Consider the following 26,959-nt stretch of genomic DNA (forward strand, 5'->3'; position numbering starts at 1 on the left):
GCTCCAGCTGCTTTGTTGTCGTCTTTAATTGCGTGTGTCTGGCCCGTGCGCGCCGCACGTGCAAGCCGCGTGCGTGCGAGTGTTTGTGCGCGCGGTGTTTATCAGTCTCCCGCTGATGGTTTGTGCTCCGGCCTTCCTGTTGCAGGCCCAGCTGGCTCACAGTGAGCCTGGAGCTACAGTGTACTTGTGGGCTGTGCGCTCCGCTCGCACGCCGAAATGTGTCTGATGAGGACCGCAGGGGATGGACGCTTGTTATGAGGAGTGCTGGATGACGTTGTGTTATACACTCTCTCACACACACACACACAAATGCACACACGCACATGCACACACACACACACACACACACACACGCACACACACACACACACACACACACACACACACACACACACACACACAGAGGCCCCGCGAGACACACACACTGACACACATAGTCAGTGAATTGGATTGTCTGTGCTCCATCCTCAAACTTCAAACTCGTGTTGCAATATGTTTGAGTCTGAGGACGACGGGACTCCCTAAAGAGTGGGGGTGAGTGTGATGTTTCTAGCTGGGCCTGGTAATGTAAACATATGCTGTGGGAAAAGGGACTATCCAAAATGCATTGACTCATTGCAGATTTTATGTCTAATTTGCAGGAGGATGCCTTCGCCTTTGCTAATAAGGTTGGCTACCCATGCCTGCTGCGGCCATCTTATGTGCTGAGGTGAGGTGTTGTGCAATACTATCTATCTGTCCTCAATGTCTCTGCATGTTAATGCATGTGTTCAATGTGTATCAAATGGGTGCTAACTCACTTACAAATGCAAATGAATGTATCAATGTTTCTAACTAACTAACTAACTAACTAACTAATCTTACCTACAAGACCAATCGCAGTTTAAAGTGCCTGAGTGTGAGGTGGCAAATCCAAAAAAAAGTCCAAAGAGAATGGAGCTCTGCTTGTCTGCCTGTTTAATAGCACTGCTGCTATCTTCTGTAATCTTCCTAGTGGAGGAGATGCAGCTCATCAACAGTGGCCTGGCCTCAGAGACGCTCCTCTCCTCTCCTCTCCTCTCCTCTCCTCTCCTCTCCTCTCCTCTCCTCTCATCACTACGCTGGCTCAGAGTCAAGCCGCAGATGTGCCCTGCTTTCCCCAGGGGACCCAAGTGTTTGTGGTGGATGTCGCTGTCAATTCTGTTGGTTCCCCTCACAATGCTGTGCCTACCCGAGACAATCCCAGAAGCGCAGGCATTTGCAGGCATTATCCTAGCAATACACGTAAAGATAAAAAAAAGTCTCCAATCCATGGCAGTCTGCTGAGCTCTGTTATAATGAATGAATGAAAACACTGGTTATGGCTGCACTTGGCACAAGCCTGTGGTTGTGTAATGGCAAGAGCTCCATAAGGTCCAGAGGCTAAGCGCAACCTGAAACCCTGGACGTCACCATGTAACATAATCTGACCACCGAGTTTAGCTGACTCGTGCTCCGAGAGCCATACTGCCTCATGTCCAGAGCTGTGTGCAAAGCCCTGCAGTTACACCATTTGCCAGGTTTGGACGGTAATTATCCATCCTCTGGTGTTGTAGTGATAATTTGGCTTTTTTAGTGTGGAAGAGACCCTTTTAGTTTGAGTTGAGTTTATTTGTTAGGGATTAATTATTTCTCTATTTGCTAACAGCATCAGCACCTTTTATACCTTATATTTTTTAAACTCAGTGGGATCGTTAAGGCGAAGGAAATGAACATTCAGACTCAGACAACAGATGAAAAAAAAATCACTCCTTTGTACCAGAATGACAAAAACTTTCGCAAGAGTTACTTAGTGGATGTCATCCAAAAATATTAGTTTTATATATTAGTATGGATTAGTAAGCCGGCACCTTGGGCAGTGCAGATGACTTTCTGCACCCTGATCACAGGCCGCTCCGTAGAGAGCTGTGCTGCGCTGCACTGAGCTGAGCTGAGCTGCGCTGAGCTGTGCTGAGCTGCGGTGGCTGGTAGCATTGGCCCCCTGTGCTCATCTGAACCTCCAGCGTTGTGGCAGGTCATGCAGCTCTGCCGCGCTGTGCCTGGGGGCAGTGCTTCAGGAAGAACCACCTCCTAGAGAGGCCACTTTTCTCACAGCAAGTCCAGTCACAACTTCTCCCCAGATCGCAGGTCACTTCACCAGCACACTGTCATGAGACGGTGAACGCAGGAAGCCCGGGGGGAGCTCCACTGATGTCTCTCTCTGGTAGAATCTTCCATCCTGGTGTTCCTCAGCTGCTCAGTATGCTCCAAAGAGAACTGTGTTTAGGGTCAGCTGACATTTATGTATGCCATAAGTGAGGTCATTTCTCAAATGTTCTGTCGCAGCTGGTAGGTATGGGACGCCTCTTGGATGTTGTGAGCTATGTGTGGGGGAGGCCTTCTAAAAACGCAAAGGGGAAGTCAGAGGTCACTCCAGTGAAGGGGTTAGGGGGAAGTAGGTCCTTTGCTCCTGTTGTGTCCCCTTTGGGTGGGTGGAGTTAGGGTGGTGTTAGTGTGGGCTGGAGTGGGGGGCGGGGGGTGTGACTGGAGGGCACTAGTCTGCTGCGCTCTGCGTCACCCGACCCCAGGGCTCCTTAGCAGAACAGGTGGAGGCCAAGTGGTCAGCGTCCCTTTTAGCCCCGAATGGTCTTTTTTAAGGACGGAGCGCTCGGAAACCAAACTCATTTGTGCAGAGCCTGCAGGAATAGCTGACCCAAATAATGCTGCATTCAGCCCCCCCCCCCCACCACCACCACCACCACCACCACCACCACCACACACACACACACACACACTTGCGCGCACAAACACACACACACACACGCTCTTCTGTTGGACCGTTCTGCTTACTCTGTTAGTCTATTGCTCTGTGACCTTGTCTCTTTTCAGACAAGTTTTACGTGATTGAATTATGTAAATGAGTTCCACTCTTCACCAGACACAGGAGAACTTGGAACCCTCTAGATTTAGCCTTCAGCTTTAGTATCAGATTCTACTGTCTGATTACCCTCTCTCATCCCTCACCATCTCACTCAGTGGCTCTGCTATGAACGTGGCCTACGGAGAGGAGGAGATGAAGAGGTTCCTGGAGGAGGCTGCTCAGGTGTCACAGGTGAGGTGCACGTCTGGGAAAGACATCAGAGACCATCCAGCATCAGTTTTGTGTGTCACTGTCCATACAATCTTGAACCAATACAACCAATACACAAAACAGAAAAGAATGTGCATGTGCGTAGACTATTTTGTTAGTCTACCCACAGCTCCAATTATTTTGGCTTAATATTCCGCTGTTGTATTTTCCCTTTTAAAACATTCACTATAATTAAGTCTGAAACATAGATGTGAACTTCTAGCATTTTCTTGCAAGTTCATATACTGTTACACACCTAAAAAACTGTGATGTAATGTGAAAAGTAAAACTTGCCTCTAGCTATTAGCTTGTGTTGCACTCCTCCTCACTTTAGAAGTCTGTGTCAAATCCACATATGAATAAACATTAAGCACATACCAGTACAGTGTACATTATTCAGTGTATCAAAAGTTAGAACCACAGAGTAGATTGGACCTCTGGGACACAGCCAGACATACACACATAGGCATGCACACACATAGACATACATGAGCACCACACCTGACCGGCCCCCCACAAACACACACACATAGAGGCATACACACACTCTGCGGTGTGTGTATATGTGGCCAATTAGCATTAGCTGGCACTCCTGTCTGTGTGCTGGCTCCAGGGCATGCTTGCATTGTTTACTCTCCCCCCCCCCCAGCTCTGCACCCTCACCGCGTGGCTCCACCGCACCTGGCACATCCACCGTGCCCCAGCCTGAGGGCACAACAGACGGCCTCTCCAGACCTCCACCCGCCCCCACCCCACACCACACCGCACCACCCCTCCTGGTCCCGGCTCTCCGCGGCCCCAGTGCCCTTAGAGAGGGCTTTAATAAGCCTGACCCCTCCACACATCCCCTGCCAGTGCCCCTTGGCCTGGAACTAGCTCTTCTTGTTGCTGACCTGAATTGGACCTCTCTGTAGAAAAACAAGATGGATCGATCCTTTTTTTATTTATTTATATGGTTCCCAGCAATGTCTGGGCAAAAAAACCTCTCACCCTGTTTTGGGACCTTGAGACAATACACGATTTGAGTATATTAAATTTTTTAATGCTTTTGACATAGTTCCTTGTCAAAGCGCTTTGTGGACAAAGACAAGGTTTTAATCTTGTGTCTGTATCCACATCCATCATGTGTGGAGACCAACAAAGCTACTTATTTTGGCATCCACCAACATTTAAAGCAAATAGTTGTAGTTTTGTTGTTTATAGAGAGTATTCTTATAATATAGGTAAAGAAATGCCGTCATTGATCCCGACGGAAATTCTTTTTCTGCATTTTACCCATCTGTGCTTAGTGAACACACACAAACCTGGAGCCCGGGGAGTACTTAGGGCTTAGATGCTTTGCTTAAGGGCACCACAGCCGTGGATGTGGATGTTGGAGAGCCATGTTCAACCACTCCCCTTGCCCACACTTTTCCTACTAGTCAGGGGTCAAACCAGCCACCTTTCAGCCACAAGTCTGGTTCCCTAGCCAGTAGGCAACAGCTACCACTTACATAGGTGTGTGTTGTGCTTGATGTCCTGCCAGTGTTGATAATTGTTCTGTCCCTCTCTCCCTCCTGTCCCTGCAGGAGCACCCTGTGGTCATCACCAAGTTCATCAGTGGAGCCAGAGAGGTGGAGGTGGACGCTGTGGCCAAAACTGGGAAGGTGAGTGGGCCCTGCCAGCCTCCATTGATATGTGTGACAAATTGGTGTGTCTATCCATCAATTGATCTTCAGTTCTGGACCAATTTCATACAAACCAGCTGAAAGTGCTTTGACAGCCATTTATATTTTACAAAATAACAATGTAACTAGTGTGTTGGATGTGACCCCAGATCTGTCACCCCACCTTATTGGTATTAGCTTGGCAGAGCGTTGGTGATCTTGTACCTTTTTATGTCCAATCAGTATCTCTTAAATGCTGTTACCTGTGCTGATCCCATTCACTTTAAACAACATGAAGAATGGAGTACTCATCTGGCAGTAGTGAAGCCTCATCATCATCTCCTGCACACTGATGCAGGAGAGCATGCATTTCTGCCATTTATATTCTCACAAGAAAGCCGCAGAGGAAAGTGTATTCTCACCTTGTCGCTTCACAGACCGCTTTAGAGCTGTAAAATGATTATAGCAATTGGAGAATTATCAGATAAAGACCCATCAAACCGAGCCCATTAAAATTGGAATCTTTTGAAAGCAGAGTCTGGAACACTTGATTTTGAATATGTGGTATCTGATGGAAGATGACACTTTTTGTTACATATGCATAAAAAAGAGAATCAGCTGTATTATAGTGTTTGAATCACACTGAGACCAGCTCAGTGGCCCTGCTCAAAGGTAAACCACCTTATTGTAATGAGCTCATTAGGCATTGCAGTTGTAGTTGCTTTTAGTATTTGCAGACTGAATATGGCTTGATTGTGCGCACTCCTGAATCCTTGGACCATAACAAAAGAATCACCTTACCCCATAATTTTAACAAAATTTTGACACAATGTATTTGATATTATATGGTTTATTTTGTCTGCTGAGCACTTACTTTCATTTACATTTTCAATTCATTTTCAAAAGCCAAGGGTGCCAGCATATGTGTGTCGACACCCAACAAGGTTGTAAATATACTGATTTACATGTTGTGCCTGTGAACCAAATCTGGTCTGGACCCAGGAAAGAACGACCAAAGCCCACTCAACTAAACTTTCTCTCTCTTGTATTCTACTCAGTCCCGTGTGTCTGGAGTGAGTCATCTCAAGTATACTTGTTTTTTAAAATTCTCCCTCTCTGTTTTTTAAACCTTTCACGTTAGCATTTGAACCAAGCCTGAGGCAGCGCATTCAGCAAGGTCCTTCCAAAGTTGCTGTCGCCGAGACTTGTTTGCGGACTGGCTCTTGTTTTTGTGCTATTTGTGTAATTCTCCCGCCGTAGTCGTCTCCTCTCTCCCCGTCATGATTAATATCGCATAGTCAGGGTCGGCCCGCGCCGTGTCCCTTATCCATATTCATGGCACTGGGCTAATGAGTGGTGTTCAAGGCTGCTAATGACATTGAGCGCCATGGATCGCTGCTGCTCCTGTCTGCACCACGCTCTGTGTTTTGTTTCAGGAGTTTAAAGGGGAAACACTGCCTGTCGCTTGTATGCTAATTGAGACACAAGCTGATATAAGGTCATATTGTGTGTGTGTGTGTTTGTGTGTGTGTGTGTGTGTGTGGTGTGTGTGTGTGTGTTTGTATACAGGTGCTGGTCCATGCCATCACGGAGCACGTGGAGGACGCAGGTGTCCACTCAGGAGATGCCACCCTGATGCTGCCCACTCAGAGCATCAGCCAGGGGGCCCTGGAGAAGGTGTGTGACGTCCCTTCAGACTCGTACTGCCTCCTCTCATCTCTCCTCTCATCACAAACCTCAGCTCATGCACCTCAAGCAGGGACAGCCATGTTGCATACCCTCGCACTGAATCAGCGTTTTTAAGCCACACAAGTGCCAGGCCATGATATAATTGTGCTATTGTCCAATGATGTCATATTTTGCAGCTCTTTTACACATATAGGCCGAACATATAAGAAGATAAGCCTTTCCAAAGCCCTGAGAAGAGGGTAGGTGTGTGCTTGGGCCCGGTTAGCTTGTGGAGTTGGGCTGGGCAAAGGGAGGTCTGACGTCTCTTTTCCTGGGCTCCAGTAAACATTTCGCCCCATCTGTTTCTCATGAGATTGCCATCTCCTCACCCAGTTTCTCTGGTGTGGCAGCATATCCATAATCCTGAGAGATGTCGATGGCGTCAGTGGGAGTGCTGAGCATAAGCAGTGGTGTCATGCTGAATTATGGCTTCCGGCGAGTGGTCTCCTTCTCTTAATATATATATTTTCTCTGGTAATTTTCAGATTAAGACTGCTACCCGGAAAATTGCCAAGGCATTTGAAATTTCAGGGCCGTTTAACACTCAATTTCTGGTGAAAGGCAATGATGTCATGGTAAGTTATGACACTGAAATGTAGATTGAATATCCACCCCGGTCATTACTGATGGATGGCTCCATCCGCCTGTAGTGCTCGGGTGGAAATACTATTTTGATACACTTTGCAGAGGGCCTCTCGGCCTGCATAGTCAGCTTTACAAATGCCATATGCTCTGACATCAGAGAATGCTGTGTGCCATGAAAGAGTAAGTGTGCACTTATTTCCATCCAGGAAAAGCTCCCTCCTGGTTAAAATAAAGTGTTTCAGGCTTGCTGGCTTGCTGGCTTGATTGGTGTTAGATTCTTAAATCTTGATTAAAACTTTTTTTCTTTCAGTTTTGAGTTGAGGATGATTGGTCTTGATTGAATTTTAAGCAGATTTTCTGATGATTTGAGATCAGTGGGAATTGTGTCTTTTTTTGTATGCAAGGGGGGTCATTTTCTCAGGCTAGCTAAAGTGCTCTCAGATTTCTTTGTTTGTCTGTTTATTTGTTTGTTTGTTTATTAGGTTATTGAATGCAACCTGCGAGCCTCGCGCTCCTTCCCCTTTGTGTCCAAGACCATCGGCGTCGACTTCATCAACGTGGCCACGCGCGTCATGGTGGGCGAGCCTCTTGATGAGTCCCGCCTGCCTTCCCTGGAGAACCCCATCATACCTGTGGACTATGTTGGTATCAAGGTGTGTATGTGTCCATGTGCGTGTATGTCCATAAACGGATATCAGATTCAGTCAGTAGTAGCTGCATATAATATGCCTATTTCATATGCTGTGTAATGTAGTCTTTTGTATGCTTTTAGAAAGCATTCCTTTGCTATTGTCCCTCTGCAGTTAGTGTACCATAGTTACTGTATTTGTGTAGCCTGTGGATTGAAAATGTGTTAATATAGGGTACATTTCTGGTGGTGTTCTGTGGAAACTAACCCATTCATGTCTGTAATATTCTCTGTAATAATGGAGACCACACACACACACACATGCCCTCACACACGCCTAGGTGTTTGGTCGGCAACTCCAGTAGTCATTACGGATGAGTGAGCGTGGCGCGTCCCTGTGCGCCGCTTGTGTGAAATGAACTGCCGCGTACATCACCCACATCGGATGGGAGACAGTGGCTCAATCACGGCCTGACGGAGAAGGATCTGGAACATGGGGTCGCTGAGCCGCTCGGCGCTGGAGCAGTGTCTCTCCTCTCCTAAAGTCATTTCCTGTATAATTACAAAGGAGTTGCCGCACAATGTCTGTGATGAGCAGGCAATCATGCAGGAATAATCCCCATCTCCTGCCACTCTCCAACTTTTAAATACCCAGCTGAGATGTGGCGGGGAATACTAAGCACTATGCAGCAAAACACTGAGCACACCGCATCTCCACCCAAAAAATGCACATGGATCTGCCATCTTTTCTGGCGGGCACAGGCGCAGTCAGCCTTAGGTGGTTTGGAGGCTTTGTTTTTGGAACGAGAAAACATGTGGAATCAGTGCTCATCCAGACATAAACAGAAGAAAAACTTAAGTACTGTGTAATTTGCTTTTGGAAATGGAGTGTTTCTGACTACTTACAGTAGTAAGTGATAATCTAATTACCTTTGGACAATGTCTGATCAGCTCAGGTTAATTGCATTTCACATACTTTTGTTTAAAGTAGTTTTAGTAAAAGTTGAAAGCAGAATAATAATTTAATTTACAAATATTCATTACCTACAACAGAGAGCCTTACACAAGATGCTAATTGTAATTCTTATATGAAGGACGCAGTTGAGATGAAAGAAATATCAGTTATGTTTGATGTTTGAACAAACAATAACCACCATTCTATAGTAGTGCAGGGATATTGACAACCAGCTCCTTCCAATTGTAGGAGGATTCTGTTTCAAAGCCTAGTGTGTACTATTTGTTTTCTATTCTGTTTTCTATTTGTAGTGTGGAAGGATAACCTGTAATGGTGCATTTTTATTGCCCACCCCCCGTCATGACTACTAAAGAAATCAATAGATGTGATTCATTACATAGGGGCCATAGTTATGTTAGGTTTTCTTATGGAGGGGAGGCTCAAGCTGAAACTTAATTGGTTTAGTTCCACCCTGAGACAACTTGGTCAATGCGCTCCTAGTAGCTGGAGGCCCCCTGGTGTTGAGTTGCGTTAGATCTGTGGCGTAGAGCTTCTCCAACAGGATGTTGTCTCGTGCGTTCTTCTCTCTGTGATGCAACGGCTCAGAGGGCACCGAGTGGTCACATGTTCGCTTGATCGAAGATGCTCGTTACTTCCATTCACACGTCGCCATTTCATGCTCACTGGGGATGGTCCATTTTTAGCCTGCACCACTCACATACACACACTCTGTAACTTTCTCTCTCTTACACACACACATGCACACACACCTGTGCCTCGTTTGAAACTGCAGGTGCATAGATTTTGTGCACTGACTTTTCTATAGCCAGCCTGCTGGAAGCGTCCAATATGATTGTTCCTAGTCAAGCGCTTGCTCGTTGCGCCGCTATTTTTCCCCCGCGTTATGTAATGCTCTGACCCCCAGGGGCCCCCAGCAGGCCCCGGTTACCATGGCAGCCATCATCTTCATCATCTTCCTATAGAGGACCGTATGAACGGCTGCGTCCAACCACTCGGCTCTGTCTGCCGGCTGCAGTGGGCATTTCCAGAGGCAAGGAGCGTTAATAATGCATCTGTATCCGTCCGAGTGGAGCCACACACGGTTGGCCATCGCAGCGCGCTCTGGGTTGGAAACGGTAACTGGGCAGAGGTCATAATCAGTCTATCCTGTCAAGTTGCACCCCCCCCCCCCCCCCCAAGACTCTCACACATTGTCAGGAGGAGATAAAGGAAAAAGAAAGGAAAGGACGTGAATAAAGGAAACAGAAATGGAAAATAAAAACTCCTCTCCACCCGCGGCTCAGCCAGTGGATTAATCAGGAGTGCTTGTGTTTACTCCCCCAGCTGACTGGCCTCTGCTGGCGCATTAGCATGCTGCCGCTTGCCCGCCTCATCCAGCCCTGATTGCATCGCTTCAAGGATGCGTCCCACTCCCCCCACTCTGCCTCAGGCTTGGCATCAAGGGTCCCCACCTCCCCCACGGCTCTAATCTCCCACAATAACTTCCCTCCGCACAGGTAGCGCGCTTCTGAAATGGGCAGAGAGTGATATTACGCAGTTAGCAGGCTCTGTGGTTTCAGAGTATGACATGAGTGCACATGCATGTATGATTTAGCAGCAGTGCCTGAGGTGCTTTTCTGTCACTTACCATCTTGCAATAATATTAAACAGCATTTTATTCCAATCAACATGGAGCCTTCATTGTTGCTTCAAGTTAAAAATTAGACAAATTCATCTCCAGGTCTGAAACAATTCCCTGTGCCATCTTAATCTGTGTTTTTTGGGAAAATGGATTAATGACGGTACAAATGGAAACCCTGTGAAACCTCTGATGTTCACAAGCTGCTACGCTTCATGTGGACTACTGCTACATCACAGACAGCAAACAGTCTCGGCTAATTAGCCCTGATGGGTGGAGTGATGGGATTCATATTTCAATACGTTTCCCTGGACACCCCGGCCCTGTTGAACCGCTGCGCAGTGAGAAGAGGAAGACGCTGCTCTCTCTACCACCCTGGCAGTCTTCCATCTCTCTCCCGTGTCTCTCTCTCTCTCTCTCTCTCTCTCTCTCTCTCCCATGTCTCTCTCTCTCTCTCCTTCACGCTGCAGTGGAGTGATGGCCCGCTCCTAACAATGCGGAATATCAAACAGCCTGATAAGGCATCAGCGCTGATATAACTCATCAGACGCCTTCCTTCTCCTTTCCCTTTTCTTCTCTCATTTCAGCTTTTTCTGTGCGTCTTTGTTTTTGGACTCTCTCTCGACTCCCCGCGCCGTCTGTCTCTGCTCTCTCTCTCTCTCTCTCTCTCTCTCTCTCTCTCTGGGGTGCCCGGCTAGTTTTGCAAACATCAGTTGAAGCAGGTGTTTGTGTCCTCCGCGTCTCTTTCCTTGTTAATCTAGAGAGTAAGATATCAGGGCTGTGAAACTTCCTTCTAGTTTGCCGAGCGTCTTGTCTTGATTCTGGGGATCTTTCCTGTAGGTGGCAGCGGTGTGATAGAGATTTCTTTGTCAAACTGGGTTATGTTCAGGGTCTCACATGCCTCACAGGTATCTTATGAAAGCCGAGTTTCAACTGGACATATTCCGCTCAATTATTATTCTCTCCAAACAAGTCGCTCACAGTGTGAAGATCGCATCCCCTGTCCTGGAAAGACTTCACTGATCTTCCTGACTTTATCCAGATAAAGTCTTCAAATAACCCATATTAATCATTTTTTTTCTCGCTCTCTCTCTCTCTCTCTCTCTCTCTCTCTCTCTCTCTCTCTCTCTCTCTGTTTCCTTTCTTTTTTTTCTCTCTCCTATCCAGGCTCCCATGTTCTCCTGGCCCCGCCTCAGGGATGCTGACCCTGTCCTGCGCTGTGAGATGGCCTCCACTGGAGAGGTCCAGTACATCCCCAAACACGCACACGCACACACACACTTTCTCTCTCTCTCTCTCACTCTCAATCACTCACACACGCTTACACACACACACACCCAAACACACACACAGACTCTTTTTTTTCTCTCTCTCAATCAATCTCTCTCACACACACACACACACACTATCTTTCTGTGACACACACATGCACTCCCTACTCAAAAAGCACACTCCATGAATGCCATGCAAAAGACTCCCATTAACTACAGTATACATAAGTTTGAGATGAATATCTGCATACAGTCACAAGCTCATCTCTCTGGTGTATATGAATGAAGCATCATCATAAATAGCAAACACGCTGTTAATAACTCATTAGCTAAATGAGCTGACGCTGTGGCGTGTGTGAGGGGGTGTGAGTGTCGCTCCAGCAGGGCTCAGGAGCTCCGCAGTTCCCTGCCCAATCCCCCTGGGCACCACCGCGAGGGAGAGGTAGGAGGAACTCGCCAGTGGCCTTCCTCTCTTTCTCTCTCCCACATCAAGAGAGAGAAACATCAGTTGAAGCAGGTGTTTGTGTCCTCCTGTCTCCCTGTGGCCTACTGGTTAGCGCTTCGGACTTATAACCGGAGGGTTGCCAGTTCGGAACCCCGACCAGTAGGCTCGGCTGAAATGCCCTTGAGCAAGGCACCTAACCCCTCACTGCCCCCCGAGCGCCGCTGTTGTAGCAGGCAGCTCACTGCGCCGGGATTAGTGTGTGCTTCACCTCACTGTAGGCCCTTTCACACTGGCAAAATCGCCGCGATTTTATGTACCAGAATCGCGGAACGACTGTCCCTTTCACATAGACCGAGGCGGAACGGCGGGACAAAGTGTCTCGCCAAATTTACTACCAAGCCCCCTAGACATTTTGCCGAGTTTTTTCGTTCCGCCACCAGTGTGAATGGGTCAAGGCGGAAAGGGGAATCTGGGCGGGCATTTCAATGCTATGTCCAGCCCACTACAGGAGAATGCAAATAAATCTAACTGATCAAAAGCAGCAATCGCAGAGACAGCACATTATGTCAATCTATAAATTCACAAAGTCTCCAGTCATTCAATGCCTGCTAGAGTTGACTGTAGCTTGGAATGCAATCAGCTGCCATAGGCTATCTTAAAATCCAAAAGCATGAACTCATGAGCGTCTGTCTGCCCTATATGTATATCCTCTGATTGTAATGCTTATCTAGGCGATATTTGTAACATTTATTTTGTATTTGGCCTGTTATAAAATCATGTAGACTTATTGAAACAATTGAAACCGCAAAGTTGGAGACATGAATAAAGAAAGACATTGCTGCAAATTTAAAACCTGATTACTCTGGAATGGCTAACTGTGCAGGGGAATACTTTACACCTTTATGTTCGGTAAGGTCTGCTGTTTATTCTGATATATGGTTTGTCATGTGTTGAGGGAAAGTTCGCAAAGTATTCCACCAAGATGAATGGGTAGGGAGACGGGCGCAAAAAAATATGATTAAATTAAAGTTACTTTTCTCACGAACCGTTTACCACAACAACTAACCACTAACATCGTTTAAAGGCTGAGAAAAAGCTCTTTCGTGTGATACATGTGATGTCTGTGATGAATAGGCTACTTCGCAAGTAGTTCAGCAAATTTGGGTGGGACAGAAATACCTTTACAGAGCAGCAGTTCTGGCCATATCGGCTCTGGCTTACATGATGTACTGCTTTAAATGCATTATCACTTCACTACCCAACACGCAAACAAGAAAGAAAAGAAAAAAGAAACCAATGTGCTTATGTCGCGATTTCCGATAGGCCCAGGCCTAGAGAAAAGACAGCTATGGTAACCTAACAATTAGGATTTGCTTTGCCTACACTGCTGTTTGGTTGTCCCAAACTTTGAGACGATCCATACTCGCATTAACTGAATCTTATCAACCCGAACTGCGATGTTGAGTGACAGGATGCAATGCCTAATAATCTCACTGCCTTCGGCATAACTCCTAACAGTGCGCCTAGGCCTACTGTTAAAACACCTGAAAAATATTAAGCTGCTGTTTTCTTTTCATGACGAGCACTAGGCCTACGCTTGAATGATTTATGACTGAATGGAACGTTGCATTTTTAAAGAACTGCTTATCACGTCGTGTGACAAAGTTTACACTAATCATCATCTTCTAATGTATCCTTATGTTGAGATGTCCATTCTCTTTGCCCTAGGCTATCATTTGTGCGCGAAGCATGTTTCAATTAAGACAGTACACAAGCTATTTTTATTGTTGTAATATTGAACGGTTTCATGAATAAATTGTACGCACAGTAGGCTACATTGTACGGCCAAGGCAAGGGGCAACTCTTCTCTTCAATTTCCCTTCCAAATTACATTTTATTGTCTGAAGACATCTATCGCAAGAATTTAACATTCTAACAGCAACAGCAAATGCAAGCTAACCAGTGGAGTGCAGTCGGTTCTCCCGCCATGGTTTTTGAAATCACACACCTGCTGTATCTAAAAGCTCACGCACATAAGGCCTACGACTATCACTCTACACGCCCCCTGTTGCACGTCACAATTTAATTTACTATCGCTGATCCTGCCTCCTGGCTCCCCAAAATGCTGCATCATGTGAACAGATCAGCAGGCCGGCAAATTCCTCGCTTTCAGACACAAAAAGACGGGAAAAAGACGTCCCCTCTTCCTGCAAATTTAGCGTGATCTCTGTGTGAAAAGGCCTTGTGTGTTCACTGTGTGCTGAGTGTGTTTCACTAATTCACGGATTGGGATAAATGCAGAGACCAAATTTCCCTCACGGGATCAAAAGAGTATATATTCTTATACTTATAAGACTATGAGCATGGGAGAAAAAAAGAAAAACACAAAGGCAGTTTTTTTTTTTTGCATTTCCACACCATTTCCCCCACCTGCTCTCCCTGGCAACCTGAAAACCATAGAAACAAGCCTGGAGGACAAACAGTGAGGAGGAAGCATCGTGTTTTGCCCCTGTAATGTTTATTTTTTTATCTGTTTTATGCTCTTTTTTTTCTCTGGCGCTTGTAGACAGGTCTGTGTCCTGAAAACAAGTTCACTTCTGTAGGCTTTTACTTCCACTTATCTGAAAAAGAAAAAAATAACTTTTCAATGGATATGGAAAATGGATACTTCTAGCCCTCTGCTTTTCATGCACACTGACATTGAACCTTACCCATATCTTTTCATTGATACTGTCTGTCATAAAGTATTAAACAGTAAAGAAGCTTCCTCTTGTGGATCTGCACAGGTGGCTTGCTTCGGACCAAACATCTACTCCGCTTTCCTGAAGGCCATGCTCTCCACTGGATTCAAGCTCCCACAGAAGGGCATCCTCATAGGCATCCAGGTACGCAGTGCGGTGTTCTTTTCCTTTGGCTAGCATGTAGCATGTAGCGCAGTATGTGTCTTTTCAACTTTTTAGATGAATAATGGTTGATTCTACCTGTGGAGATGAGAAAAGAACATCTTAATAGTGCATGGAGACATTGACCTTCAGTAGCGGCTGTGTTGAACTCACCCGGGCCTGTTCAGTCTGCCTGGGTCTTAGAGTCGGAGGTGTGGAGGATGAGCCCTGGAGTAGGAGCATCAGTGGAGCAGACCTTTTAGAGCTCACAGAGAGAGTACACTGAAACAGACTGGCCTTTTAGATCAGGCTGACATGTGCTGAACCATCAGTGAGGCACGAGCTAGAGATCTGCAGTGCCTATCGGCTCTATATTTCTCTCTCTCTTTCTCTCTTTTTTTCTCTCTTTTTCACTCTCTTTTTCTCTCTCTCTCTTTCTCTCTCTCTCTCTCTCTTTCTCTCTCTCTTTTTCTCTTTCTCTGTCTCGCGTTATCTCTATCTCTGTATCTCTCTCACACACACACACTGTTATGACATTCCCCTCACCCAGATTGTTCATGCTTTCTAGAGCAGATGGAAGCTGACAGGAGTTCTTCCCCCACTTTTGTACACTAGCCCTACATTACTCATGTTCAGCACTGGCGAGACAGGAGCGTTCAGCTAGCTTCAAGTGCAGCGTTGGAGACCCTGAGGCTTAAGCGGATGTTAAGCTGCCAGGGCTGATGGGTCCAGTTCTGATGGGTTCAGTTCAATCAGGGCCAGAGTTGTGGAGTAGACGCTAGTTAAAGCGCATCCTGTTGGCACACACTGATGCTCAGACAGATTTTACAGCTACTCCTGAATAGCCTGAGTATCTTCTACTGAATCTTCTGCAGTGAAGGATTTGTATTTATTCATGACGAAATTATACACTGTACCCACCTACCCATGCACATCACACATAGTATAAACACTATGCCTTGTTATTTCTCACTTGGTTAACCTTTAAGCAATCTGCATGCAGTGTGATTTGCTCGTGTTTACTCGCATGAAGAAGCACATGCTCCTCATTGTTATTGATGCGTGCATCTCATAACGTACTTCATTACCTGCTTCAAGCACCTGTAGTATGAAATGTGTTTCCATCCTTCGTCAGCCTGTGACTGAGCATGGATATGTTTTGCACTTTAATTTGTTTGGAGCGTTAGCTAAGGTAATTGATGGTGCTCATCTACAGCAGGTGAATACTGTTTAACATACTGAGTGTGTGTTTGTGTGTGTGTGTGTGTGTGTGTGTGTGTGTGTGTGTGTGTGTGTGTACAGGGGGACTTGGGAAAGGAGACATATAGCTGTAATTCTCAAAGATACTGTAGCCTGTGCATGTCAATTGTCAAACCAGTTCATCTGCCTCCTTATTGGCTGAGATTTAGAATGCTCTAGGCACACAGAGACTTGTCATTTGTTAAAGCCTGTAGGCTTTGTTTTTCTCTAGTGGGCTGTAACGAGGATTCACCTGAATGCTACAGGAAGAAGTCAATTTGTTGAACATTTTTACCCAGAGTGAAAAGACTCTGGGCAAGTAAAGTGCTACTCTTAAAACACTTTTGCTTATGCGGAACCCTTTATGTTTCACATGTTATGCTGTCACCAAAACATTACCCCCCCCCCCCTCCCTATGCCATTTCCAATCAACGTGTCAGTGTGGAAATCCATTATCCGGTTGGGGGGTCATTGTGTGCTTGTAACACCACACTTTTTCTCTAATCGACTTTCAGGTGCACAAGACAGCATGAAATTCCAATTGGAAACAAGCACTCCCTAAACACACACACACACACACACACACACACACACATACTCGGTGTAATGGCTATGCCGTAGGGTTGGGGTGTCCCATTATGCCTCTCAGTGGTAATTACACAGCTGCGGTAAAGCTGCCGTGAACACCCAGCTCTGGCTATTGATCCCAGGGCTGCTGAGACCAGGAGGGCAGACATGCAGCCGCTCTCCGTCCCAGACCTGTCCCTCAGGCCCTCCCCTCCCCAGCTCTCTCTCTCTCTCTCTCTCTCTCTCTCTCTCTCTCTCTCTCTCTCTCACTCACCTCTCCCTCTCTCTCTCACCTCTCTCTCTCTCTCTCTCTCTCACTCACCTCTCCCTCTCTCTCACCTCTCTCTCTCTCTCTCTCTCTCTCTCTCACTCACCTCTCTCTCTCTCTCTCTCTCTCTCTCTCTCTCTCTCTCACCTCTCTCTCACTCTCTCACCTCTCTCTCTCTCACCTCTCCCTCTCTCTCTCTCTCTCACTCACCTCTCTCTCTCTCTCTCTCTCTCTCACCTCTCTCTCACTCTCTCTCTCTCACCTCTCTCTCTCTCTCACCTCTCTCTCTCACCTCGCCCTCTCTCTCTCTTTCTCTCTCTCTTTCTCTCTCTCTAACGCTTATCTTCCCACTCTCACAGCATTCTTTCAGACCCAACTTCCTGTCCACCGCACACCAGCTGAACGAGGACGGTTTCAAGGTAAGGAGGCATCTGATCACTTAAGTGATCAGAATCCTCTTAATCACACACGTGCACACACAGTGACACGTGGTCTCATCCTTTTTTTGATCAGTGTATTGTTTGCCATTGACTGAATATGTTCATATACACCCTACCCTACCCCTGAAATAAACATTAAACAGTGAGTAATATTTGCAGTCAGGCCCTGTTGAGCCCTTAAATGACATTAATGTATTTTACGTGACTCTATTAAGATGAGCTTATATGGCCTCTCATTCCTCAGCTCTATGCCACTGAGGGCACCTCCGCCTGGCTCAATGCCAACGATGTGCCCACCACTCCAGTGGCCTGGCCAACACAAGATGAGAACAATAGCACTCTCCCCAGCATCAACAGGTGAGTTCCCTCCTGGATTAGTCAACAGCTCAGGAATATATTGACTTTGATAAATTACACCACCAAGCTAAACTTGAAATATGAACAAATATGTTCATATCTTAGTTGTGAGATCAATATGAACAAATATGTTCATATCTTAGTTGTGAGATCTGAGTGGCAATAACTTGCCTGGGCACGTCTCTATCCAGCCCTGAAAATGGAGAGTTGTCTGATCAACAAAGGCACCAGAGCCCTGTTTGCTGATAGAGGATTTAGGCCCCCCTATACTGTACATCTTTGTTTTGCCACTGCTGCAGACATGCTGTTCTGGTTTGCTTTGGCCTTCTCGCTAATGCCTCAAACAATCTGACAGGGTCTCAATTACAGGAATGATGGCATCAAGAGTTTAGTTGGCAGGCCAAGTGTTTACTGATAGAGTTCTGGTACAAACTCCAAAAAGTTATCATGCTTTTTGTGAGGGGGATATTGTTATCTCATCTTCATTTGTTAAAGGTAAATTGACCTCTCCATTGTTTGTTTCAGGCTCATCAATGAGGGTGACATTGACCTGGTGGTGAACCTCCCCAACAACAACACACGTTTCATCAAGGACAACTTCATAATCCGCCGCATGGCTGTGGACCACGGGGTGCCCCTCATCACCAACTTCCAGGTCTGTCGTGCGGTCACTCCAGTGCCGCTCGTGTCAGAGGTGTGAGCAACACTCACCGCTCCACTCTGCAGTTTCTTCTTTTTTATATGTTCATTTGGCTTCACAGGTGGTCAAGCTGTTTGCCGAAGCGGTGAAGTACTCCAGTGACCTGGACACCACCAGCCTCTTCCACTACCGAGAGCGCAACACCACCAGGCACAGTTAGATGCTGCTGCTACCAAAAAGTGCCACCACCACCCGGCAGGCTACTCAGGAGCTCATTTTACTCCAGGATCATTTGGATCAGGAGCTCCAACTTAAGTGTTATTTTTCTACAATCTGGATTGAGGGTTATGGGGCAATACCATCCCACCCTGGATCAGTCATTTTTCTAAGTAACCACATATTATTTATGGTGTTGTTAACTTAACGTATGTCCTTATGCAAACGGCTGCTGGCTTGCCAGGGTTGTTGGCATTGTTGGCTTCATTTTGTTCTGTTCATTTATTGGCCAGTTCTCCCAGCATTTTTACTTACAGAAGACAGTTTCCAGAAACAGATCTTTACTCTGCACTGAGGATAAATAGAGTTTAGATGCTGGCCAACATCACAAAACACAATAGTCTAGGTTTTTTTTATTTTATTTTTGCTATTGTTGATCATTGTGTGTGTGTGTTTGTGTGTGTGTTAGAGAGAGAGACAGAGAAAGAGAGAGAGAGAGAGAAAGCGAGTGTGAGAGTGTGTGCTTGTATGTGTGAATAAGTGGGTGGATGAGTGGGATGGAATGTGGGTGTGCAGGGAGAGTTGAGGATCTTTTGGATCTTTCAATATCTTAGAGCTCCTATTCACGCCTCTATGATGTTTACAACCATTTCATATGCAATGCAAATCTAACGGAAGTCTTATATTTAGTCTTATAATAAGTCTTATATTAAACAGTAATTACCACAATTCCTTCAAACGTATCTTGAAAGTAAACCATCAATAAAAACCCTCTATTTAAAAAATTAAAAAACCTGTCAGATCTTGTGATGTACAGTATGTGTGTGTGTGATGTGTGGGTGATGATTGATTCTACCACTGAACAGCAACATCTCTTTTCACCTTCACATCATAAATATATCAACTCCCAAACTTTGAAAATGTAAAATGACCTCGTCCCAGTGTGTGTGTAGAGCGTGGGGGCACCAGTGGTGAGTGTGTGTTTAGAGCGTGGGGGCACCAGTGGTGAGTGTGTGTGTGTGTGTTTAGAGTGTGGGGGCACCAGTGGTGAGTGTGTGTGTGTGTGTGTTTAGAGCGTGGGGGCACCAGTGGTGAGTGTGTGTGTGTGTGTGTTTAGAGCGTGGGGGCACCAGTGGTGAGTGTGTGTGTGTTTAGAGTGTGAGTGCACCAGTTATGAGTGTGTGTGTAGAGCGTGGGGGCACCAGTGGTGAGTGTGTGTGTGTGTGTAGAGCTTGAGGACGCCAGTGGTGAGTGTGTGTGTAGAGTGTGGGGGCACCAGTGGTGTGTGTGTGTAGAGTGTGGGGGCACCAGTGGTGAGTGTGTGTGTGTAGAGCGTGGGGGCACCAGTGGTGAGCTCAGACCACTCTGAGGATGAAGAGATGTGTGGTGCTCGTGAGGTCCAGCTGGTCAGCGTGACTCTGCGCTCTCTGGCCCAGGGCAAAGCTGGCCCCATCAGACAGATGGCCCCCCGGCTCGGCTGGGCTCGGATCACCACACGGCAGAGTGGCCAGATGAAGCCGGCCATCTCCCTGTAATGAGCCTGCCTGCTAATCTGTGGCGTTCACCTGGGTCTGCCCCTGTCACTTAATTATGGCTAATGGCTTTCCATTTGCTGTTCCAAAAAATCCTTTATTAGGATGGAGCAAAAAGCCTACCTTCTCTCCACATACACACAAACACACACACACACACACACTTGATTTGCCATTCCTCCTTTTTGGACATGCAGGTTTTCTTTTTTTAATATAGGCATGGACGGTACTTGTCTAATAATCATCCTCACTCATCTGAACAGTTTTTGCCATTTATTAAGAAATTCTTAGCAAGTGCCTAATAAAATCTGGTTATTTGGGGATGATGGCTTCCTTAGCAAGTGCCTCATAAAATCTGGTTATTTGGGGATGATGGCTTCCTTAGCAAGTGCCTTATAAAATCTGGTTATTTGGGGGGTTATTTGGGGGCTGCTGCCAACTGAACCTCCAGAGCTGCATCTTCCCTCTGCATTTAAAGCGTAGCCCTTCCTCTTTGATTGTGTCAAGAGGAAAGGACTAAACATCAAATTATTAATTGTCGTCATGTGTCCTCATGTGGTTCTCATGAGCGTATAATTAACAATTGGTCATGTGAGCATTTGATTGACAAAGGTCACAAGAGCAGTTGGTTGACAAAGGGTTTGGCATGATCAAAGGCTGGGGTGATGATTAAAGTGAATGTTGGAAGATTTCCACTACAATGGCTTCCCCAGGCCTCATGCATATATATACAGTATATACCATATGAAGTTTCCATTGCTGTGTTAAGAATGGTATTTTAGTAGTAAATAGCTACTTTGTCATGTACTCTAGTAGATTAACGTTATTTGTTCATGAATAGTCATGAAGTTCCGCAGATCTCTGACCTATGGCTTGATGTCAGCGGCCCAGTCAGTCTCTCCACCAGCTCGCTGTAACTTTCCATTAATTGCTTGATGGATTGTGGGAATTAAGTAGTCCTCTCTCCTGGCTTCAGGAGCATTGAGCCACTTGCATCTCTTAGAAGCACATCTTACACAATCAATAGAGGGTAAATGGCACCAAAGATGAACTGATTCATTAATGGGAGTAGATTTAAACCTGTGGCTAAGTGAATAATGGAGTCACTGCAAATCAGGTAAACACTCCCAAGTCGCAGGCCTAAGACAGCTCATTTGCTGACTCTGAACAGCTTTTTTTCCGCGTGAAGACTTCACCACTCTGCAGCCTTCTTGCGGCTAAATTGGAGTTAATATGTTCATGGCGGTTTATCTGATTACAGACCCTGTATATGTAAGTCGTGGAGTTCTACATGGCCCACCCTTCAGGCGGGTGTGTGAGAGAGGGTGAGTGTTGCTGCTGCACGGTACGGAGCGGAGTGTGTTGTGAGGGGAGGAAACCCTGTGGCTAATTAAAGGCAATCAGAGGGAGCAAAGGGGAGCGTTTGTTTGGGCTCTGCATTCTGCCAGCTGCTCCTGCACATTTGCTGATTAGTCATGCTTCACTGGTGCCCAACAGGTTTCCCCTGTAATGAGTCGTGTGGAGGTGTTAGTGCGGCGAGACCGTGTGTTTCGCTGGATTGGCTACGCCAAAAATAGAACTCTGTTTTCAACAGTATGTTGAGATGTACAGTATATTGTCAGATACGGTATGATGCTAAGCATTGTTAAGTCCTCAAACAACTTTCGAATTGAGCAATGGCAGTTGCAACAACGGCAGAAACGGATCATCTCTTTAGTATTTTCCTCGTGCAGCTTTTTCCTTGTCTTGTGGTAGTCTTCTCCAAAGAGGAGGGAAGGAGAGACCTTTGGCGCTCTGCTCATAGTCCTCCCCATACTGACTGGCTCAGAGTGCATAGAACATAAGTCTGAGTCTCAGCGAGCGGGCCTTACAGGAAACACACTCTGGTGAATATCTGATAACCCAGCATTCGACTCCTGAAAGGGCAAACAGATCAGATTTTTTTGGTGGAGAAACAGGAGGTCCAAGGCAACAAACAGTTGTCTCTTAATATTACTCTCAGATTTCATCTCTCACCTGTTGTAGCAATGTGTCTTATTTTGATCAGAAGTAGTCAATGTGCCCTTTTTTTGTTCAAAAGCTTCAAGTACTTGACAGCTGCCAAATTTCTGGCCTTTCTTTTATCATGGAGAGTGTGGTCAGGATGAAAACCCTTATCGAGAGAGACATCACATTTTGTGAGAAACCTTTATTTCCCTGAGGAGAATCAAGAGGCTACTTCAACCACAAAATGGCAATCAAAAATGAACAGCTATGTTGGCCAACTCCAGCATGGCTCCAAAGAATGTCTAATAGAAGAATAGAACACAGACATCTGAGTGTGTGGAGCTTCTGTAGTTATCATTTTATGTCCTCAGGAATAATCTTTATGTTTGATGTGTTGAGGTTATGCTATTAATGTATTCCTTAACTAATCTTGTTTGTAAGAATAGTTTGGTGAGAATCCCATCATTTTTCAGTGGTTTGAGTACGTTCAACATACTATAGAAAGGACTCATTTTAACACAGTGAGGAAAATCCACATTTTCTCTGATTCATATTCATGTTGATGTTAATACGGCTGTGGTAAAATTGTATATTGTATTATATTTTTTCATCACGCTGCAAAGGTCTGTGGATCTGACTGGCTTCAGTATTCCCTCCTGGGTCTTGTGGAAAGGGAATATTTTCATCAGAGAGCCCAGTTAATTAGCCTCTCAAGGACACTTTTTGTTTCAATGTTATATCAGTGTTCTGCTATCCTATTTACCCATTTGTTACGAGGCTAGATTCTTTAGTATATCAGTGTTCTGTGCTATCTGTTTGGTGGTTCTGTTACACCCAGTTGTTACGAGGCTAGATTCTTTGTTATATCAGTGGTATATGCTATTCGTATGGCGGTTCTATTTACCCAGTTGTTACGAGGCCAGATTCTTTGTTATATCAGTGTAATATGCTATTCGTATGGCGGTTCTATTTACCCAGTTGTTACGAGGCCAGATTCTTTGTTATATCCGTGTTCTATGCTATTCGTATGGCGGTTCTATTTACCCAGTTGTTATGAGGCTAGATAGATTGTTTGGTATCATTAGCATTTGCATGTGACAGTACATGCAACTACTGTATGTGAAGTCCCCAACCAATAGCTTTTCCAGCATAAACCTAAACAAAACTCTTGATCCAGCGTGAGGGGCTATTGAGCAATTGTCCAAGGGTTCATTCCTGTGGGCTATGATTGCAGTACGTGCAGTAGGCCTACGTGTATTTTGGATATTTTTTTCAAGAGGAACTCTGACACTGATTTATGGATGCCAGGTCTCCGGATGATCTGTTACTGATTCTGTTTGATTCTGTTATGATGAGACCACTTATCCCATGAACCTTTCCTCAACTGTCTCACTGTGGCCTACATATTTAAATCCTACTATAAGTACATATGTGCTGTGCTCAAATATACATTCTTCTCACTACAAGGATTAAAGAATACAGCTGTTTGAGAAAAAGCTAATCAATGTTGCAGATGTCTTTTTTTTTTCTTTTTTCGCTCTTGTCATTTTTTTTATTTCGCTGGTTCTCACTTTTGACTAGCTACTGTTTCCTCTCTGTGGCCATTGCAGAGGGCTCTCTCTCTCCATCAGCATTCAGCACTGAACGTGCCCACTGGTCATGGCCTTGTTTAGAGTTCAGTCTGTGATCTGCCTTTTTTTCTCTTGCTGTTTCCACTCTTGCCAACTCCTCCACCGCTCTTGGAATACATGAATGGACTCTTTTATTTGACTTTCTCTCTGTTCCTTCCTCTCTCACTCTGTTTCTCTGTGCCCTCCCTCTCTCTTTCTTTTCTTCTGTGTGTATGTGAAGCCAATGCTAATTTAACTTCCAGGTCATTATGGTTCATTGTCTGGTCCCTTTGGTTGTCTCCCAGAGTGTCCATTTTAGAGAGCTCAGTTGCATAAAGAAATGTAAATCGTTCACCTCATAAAAAAGAGAATATTAATTATGGCTAGGACTACAAAGGCTCTGAGTTATCAGTTGCTTGCATATTTAGATCCCGGAGAACAGACGTGATGTTTTTTCTAATAAAGGAGTTGGTTTGATTAGTATTGACCCACATTTGCAAATAGCCTCATTAACTCAGAACCAGGGTGTATCTTGAGAGCTATATAAGACCTTTTGTGTCCTACAAACTAACCCAGCTTTTCTCTTTTCTGCTACAATGCTGCCTGGAGTCAATGCAGCACAAAGTGGTTACAAAGGAAAATGGCTGTTCATCTGTGCATCACATGTGCACATGTCACGTCTGCACAGCAGTGTATTTCTGCTATTTCTTGTCTTGTGTGTGTGTACTGTATGTGTGTGTGTGTGTGTGTGCATGCATAGACTTCTATACTTTTATCTGCTTTCTTTTTGTGTGCGCAAACATGTGATTAGCAAATCAAATATAAAAGGACTCAAATGTGGTAGCAGTGATATGGTGTAAATGGACCATCACATGGCTGCTGCCTGCCACAAGCAACACCCCCACTCACTTGTACCAGACTCTCAGCTCTTACTGAAAGTCAGTGTCAGCCAGCCATGAGGAGCAGAGGAGAACTCTGTTTGGTTCAGTATCTGGTGATCCTTCTGATGACTAGGACAGAGAAAAAAACAGGAGCTAAGTATGCAAAACTAAGTATGAGAAGCTAAGTATGAGAAGCTAAATATGAGGAGCTAAGTATGATAAGCTAAATATGAGGAGCTAAGTATGCGAAGCTAAATATGAGAAGCTAAATATGAGGAGCTAAGTATGAGAAGCTAAATACGAGGAGCTAAGTATGAGGAGCTAAGTATAAGGAGCAAGTATGGTATCTGCTCACTCAGAGACCCACTATAAAGTGAAAAAGGTCCAGAGGGGAAACCCTTAAAGCACCTCTGCAGTGACCCAGTGGGGCCCTCTGCCATACAGCCAGCCTCCGTCACTGGGACTTCCTCTGCTAACACTCTTCTGCTCTCCCCTCTCCTCTCTTGTTTACTCACCCTTCCAGAAATGAGAAAATCAGATTCCCCGTTTACATTGGCCTCCCTCAAGCCGCACCTGATGAATTATCAATGGCTGTGGCCAAACCACAGGGATGGTGCTTGACCCCCCAATGGCCAAGACAGCACTACGTGACCCAGGCCTGTCGCTCCTCTCAGGCCTGACTGACTGGCAGCTGAATGTGGAGCTCTCTGGCAGAGCGTGTCAGAGTGCTAAGCAGCCAGCCGCGTCCCAACGCCACCAACAGGACACCAGCAGCAGATAAATGAACTCCGCCAGAGATGTGCGCAGGTGTGTAAGTGACACCTGTTAGGAAATATACTGCTCAAAAAATGTAAGGGAACACTTACAGTTTTCCACAATAGTTAAAACACATTTTTTGAAACCTTCCACCCTTTTCTCCATTCTCAAACTACATTCACAGAATGTCTGACAGTTCTTGCAAAATAAAACACTCGCCTCAAAAGTTTTACTCAGAGTGTATGATTGTGTTCCCTTAATTTTTTTGAGCAGTATATTTTTACAGCCGTTTATTTTCAATGTGGGTTTCAGAGAGAAAGAGCGAGCGAGAGACAGAGAGAGAGAGAGAATGCTTGCACAGTACTTTCATCATTGTTATCCACCTACTCAGCATGATTTCAGAACAAAGCCAGGAATGTTACAGTATGTAATGTTCCATGCCTTCTTGATCATTACCCTTTATTTTTGAGTCATTAAATCCAAAGTGGAGATCATCAGAGACTGTGAGAATGTCACCTACTAAATTACCGCCCACAGCTGTAGTTAATACATAATTGTGCTTGTTTTACACTCTAATCTAGCATTACAGGTGAGGATCAGATCAGTCAGAGCTGTATGCAACAGGATTCCAACGCTAGATTCAATTGTGTTGAGTTAATGAACAGTGGTTGGTTACACAGGGGTCTTTCATCAATGTACCACATGACTTACAATGGTCTTCATGGCCGACTGGTTGAGCAAATTAAAGTTTCATGACTCCTGGAGTCCTCTGAAACGATAGCTGACATGATGATGTCATATTACTATTTTGAGTATTATTAGGCCCTATACCTCTCTGGAATGAAAAGTTTCTGTTCATCACCAAAAACACCTACAGTACTGACAGAAGAGAAGACAGTGGGCTGGGGAAGCAAAACATGACTTACACCAGAATGTCTTCAAAATGTTTAATATGTCCATATTTGTGAGAATAATCCTGTTCCAGACAGGTCAGTAGAAATGTGCCAAAAAAGTGTCTTGTGACATTTGAATGGAGATGGACCGGTCTCTCATACTTCCCTATAACTTGGCACGTCCTCTCAGCTTGCCATGAAAGACTGCCAAACAGAAACAACAGGTTCCACTGAATAATTTACTGTCTGACCAGTGATCACTCAGTTTGTGTTCGCTCTTGGCATTCAAACAAATATGAATAAAATATTTCTTTTTATTTATTTGTGTATTTTTTAAATATTCATGTGCAATGTGAGTTTTTTTTTAATTATTTTTTTTTTTACAGCTGTCCAAGTTATGCGGGAAGCTGAGTTTGCGATGTTGGCTGAGAAAGACAAGTGGCAGTAAACATTTTATTGCCAAGTGTCGTCTTAACACTGAAGTAAGGAATTGTGGTAATGCAAAAAGGTTTTTTTCTCTAGTGCTTGAAATCTCAAGGGCTGCTTCCCAGAATGAGAATGCGCTGAAGGCCATGGCTATGGAGCGCCATGCTCAACACAAGAGATTATAATGCTTTGAAAAGGACAGCTGAAGGTGTATTCTGCATAGTACAGTAATCCTTTGGTAT

At 45.3% G+C, this 26,959-nt stretch overlaps 1 protein-coding gene across 1 annotated transcript in view; it reads left to right on the plus strand.

The window, feature by feature from the left end:
* The window catches only part of cps1 (carbamoyl-phosphate synthase 1, mitochondrial), a 50,163-nt gene that overhangs the window by 15,955 nt on the left and 7,249 nt on the right, over positions 1 to 26,959 (plus strand). The window contains exons 27-39 of the mRNA XM_076262808.1: positions 642 to 709; positions 3,034 to 3,109; positions 4,696 to 4,773; positions 6,343 to 6,450; positions 6,987 to 7,076; positions 7,569 to 7,739; positions 11,476 to 11,550; positions 14,811 to 14,909; positions 17,340 to 17,399; positions 17,665 to 17,777; positions 18,303 to 18,432; positions 18,539 to 18,614; positions 25,988 to 26,011. Coding sequence (XP_076118923.1) covers positions 642 to 709; positions 3,034 to 3,109; positions 4,696 to 4,773; positions 6,343 to 6,450; positions 6,987 to 7,076; positions 7,569 to 7,739; positions 11,476 to 11,550; positions 14,811 to 14,909; positions 17,340 to 17,399; positions 17,665 to 17,777; positions 18,303 to 18,432; positions 18,539 to 18,614; positions 25,988 to 26,011 — 1,168 coding nt within the window. The remainder of the gene's footprint in view (positions 1 to 641; positions 710 to 3,033; positions 3,110 to 4,695; positions 4,774 to 6,342; positions 6,451 to 6,986; positions 7,077 to 7,568; positions 7,740 to 11,475; positions 11,551 to 14,810; positions 14,910 to 17,339; positions 17,400 to 17,664; positions 17,778 to 18,302; positions 18,433 to 18,538; positions 18,615 to 25,987; positions 26,012 to 26,959) is intronic.

The sequence above is a fragment of the Alosa pseudoharengus genome, unplaced genomic scaffold (assembly GCF_046254945.1).
Source record: "Alosa pseudoharengus isolate Yale_2024_CS ecotype anadromous, Long Island Sound unplaced genomic scaffold, YU_APseudo_1.1 YU_APseudo_1.1_scf_3, whole genome shotgun sequence".
Classification (NCBI taxonomy): Eukaryota; Metazoa; Chordata; class Actinopteri; order Clupeiformes; family Clupeidae; genus Alosa; species Alosa pseudoharengus.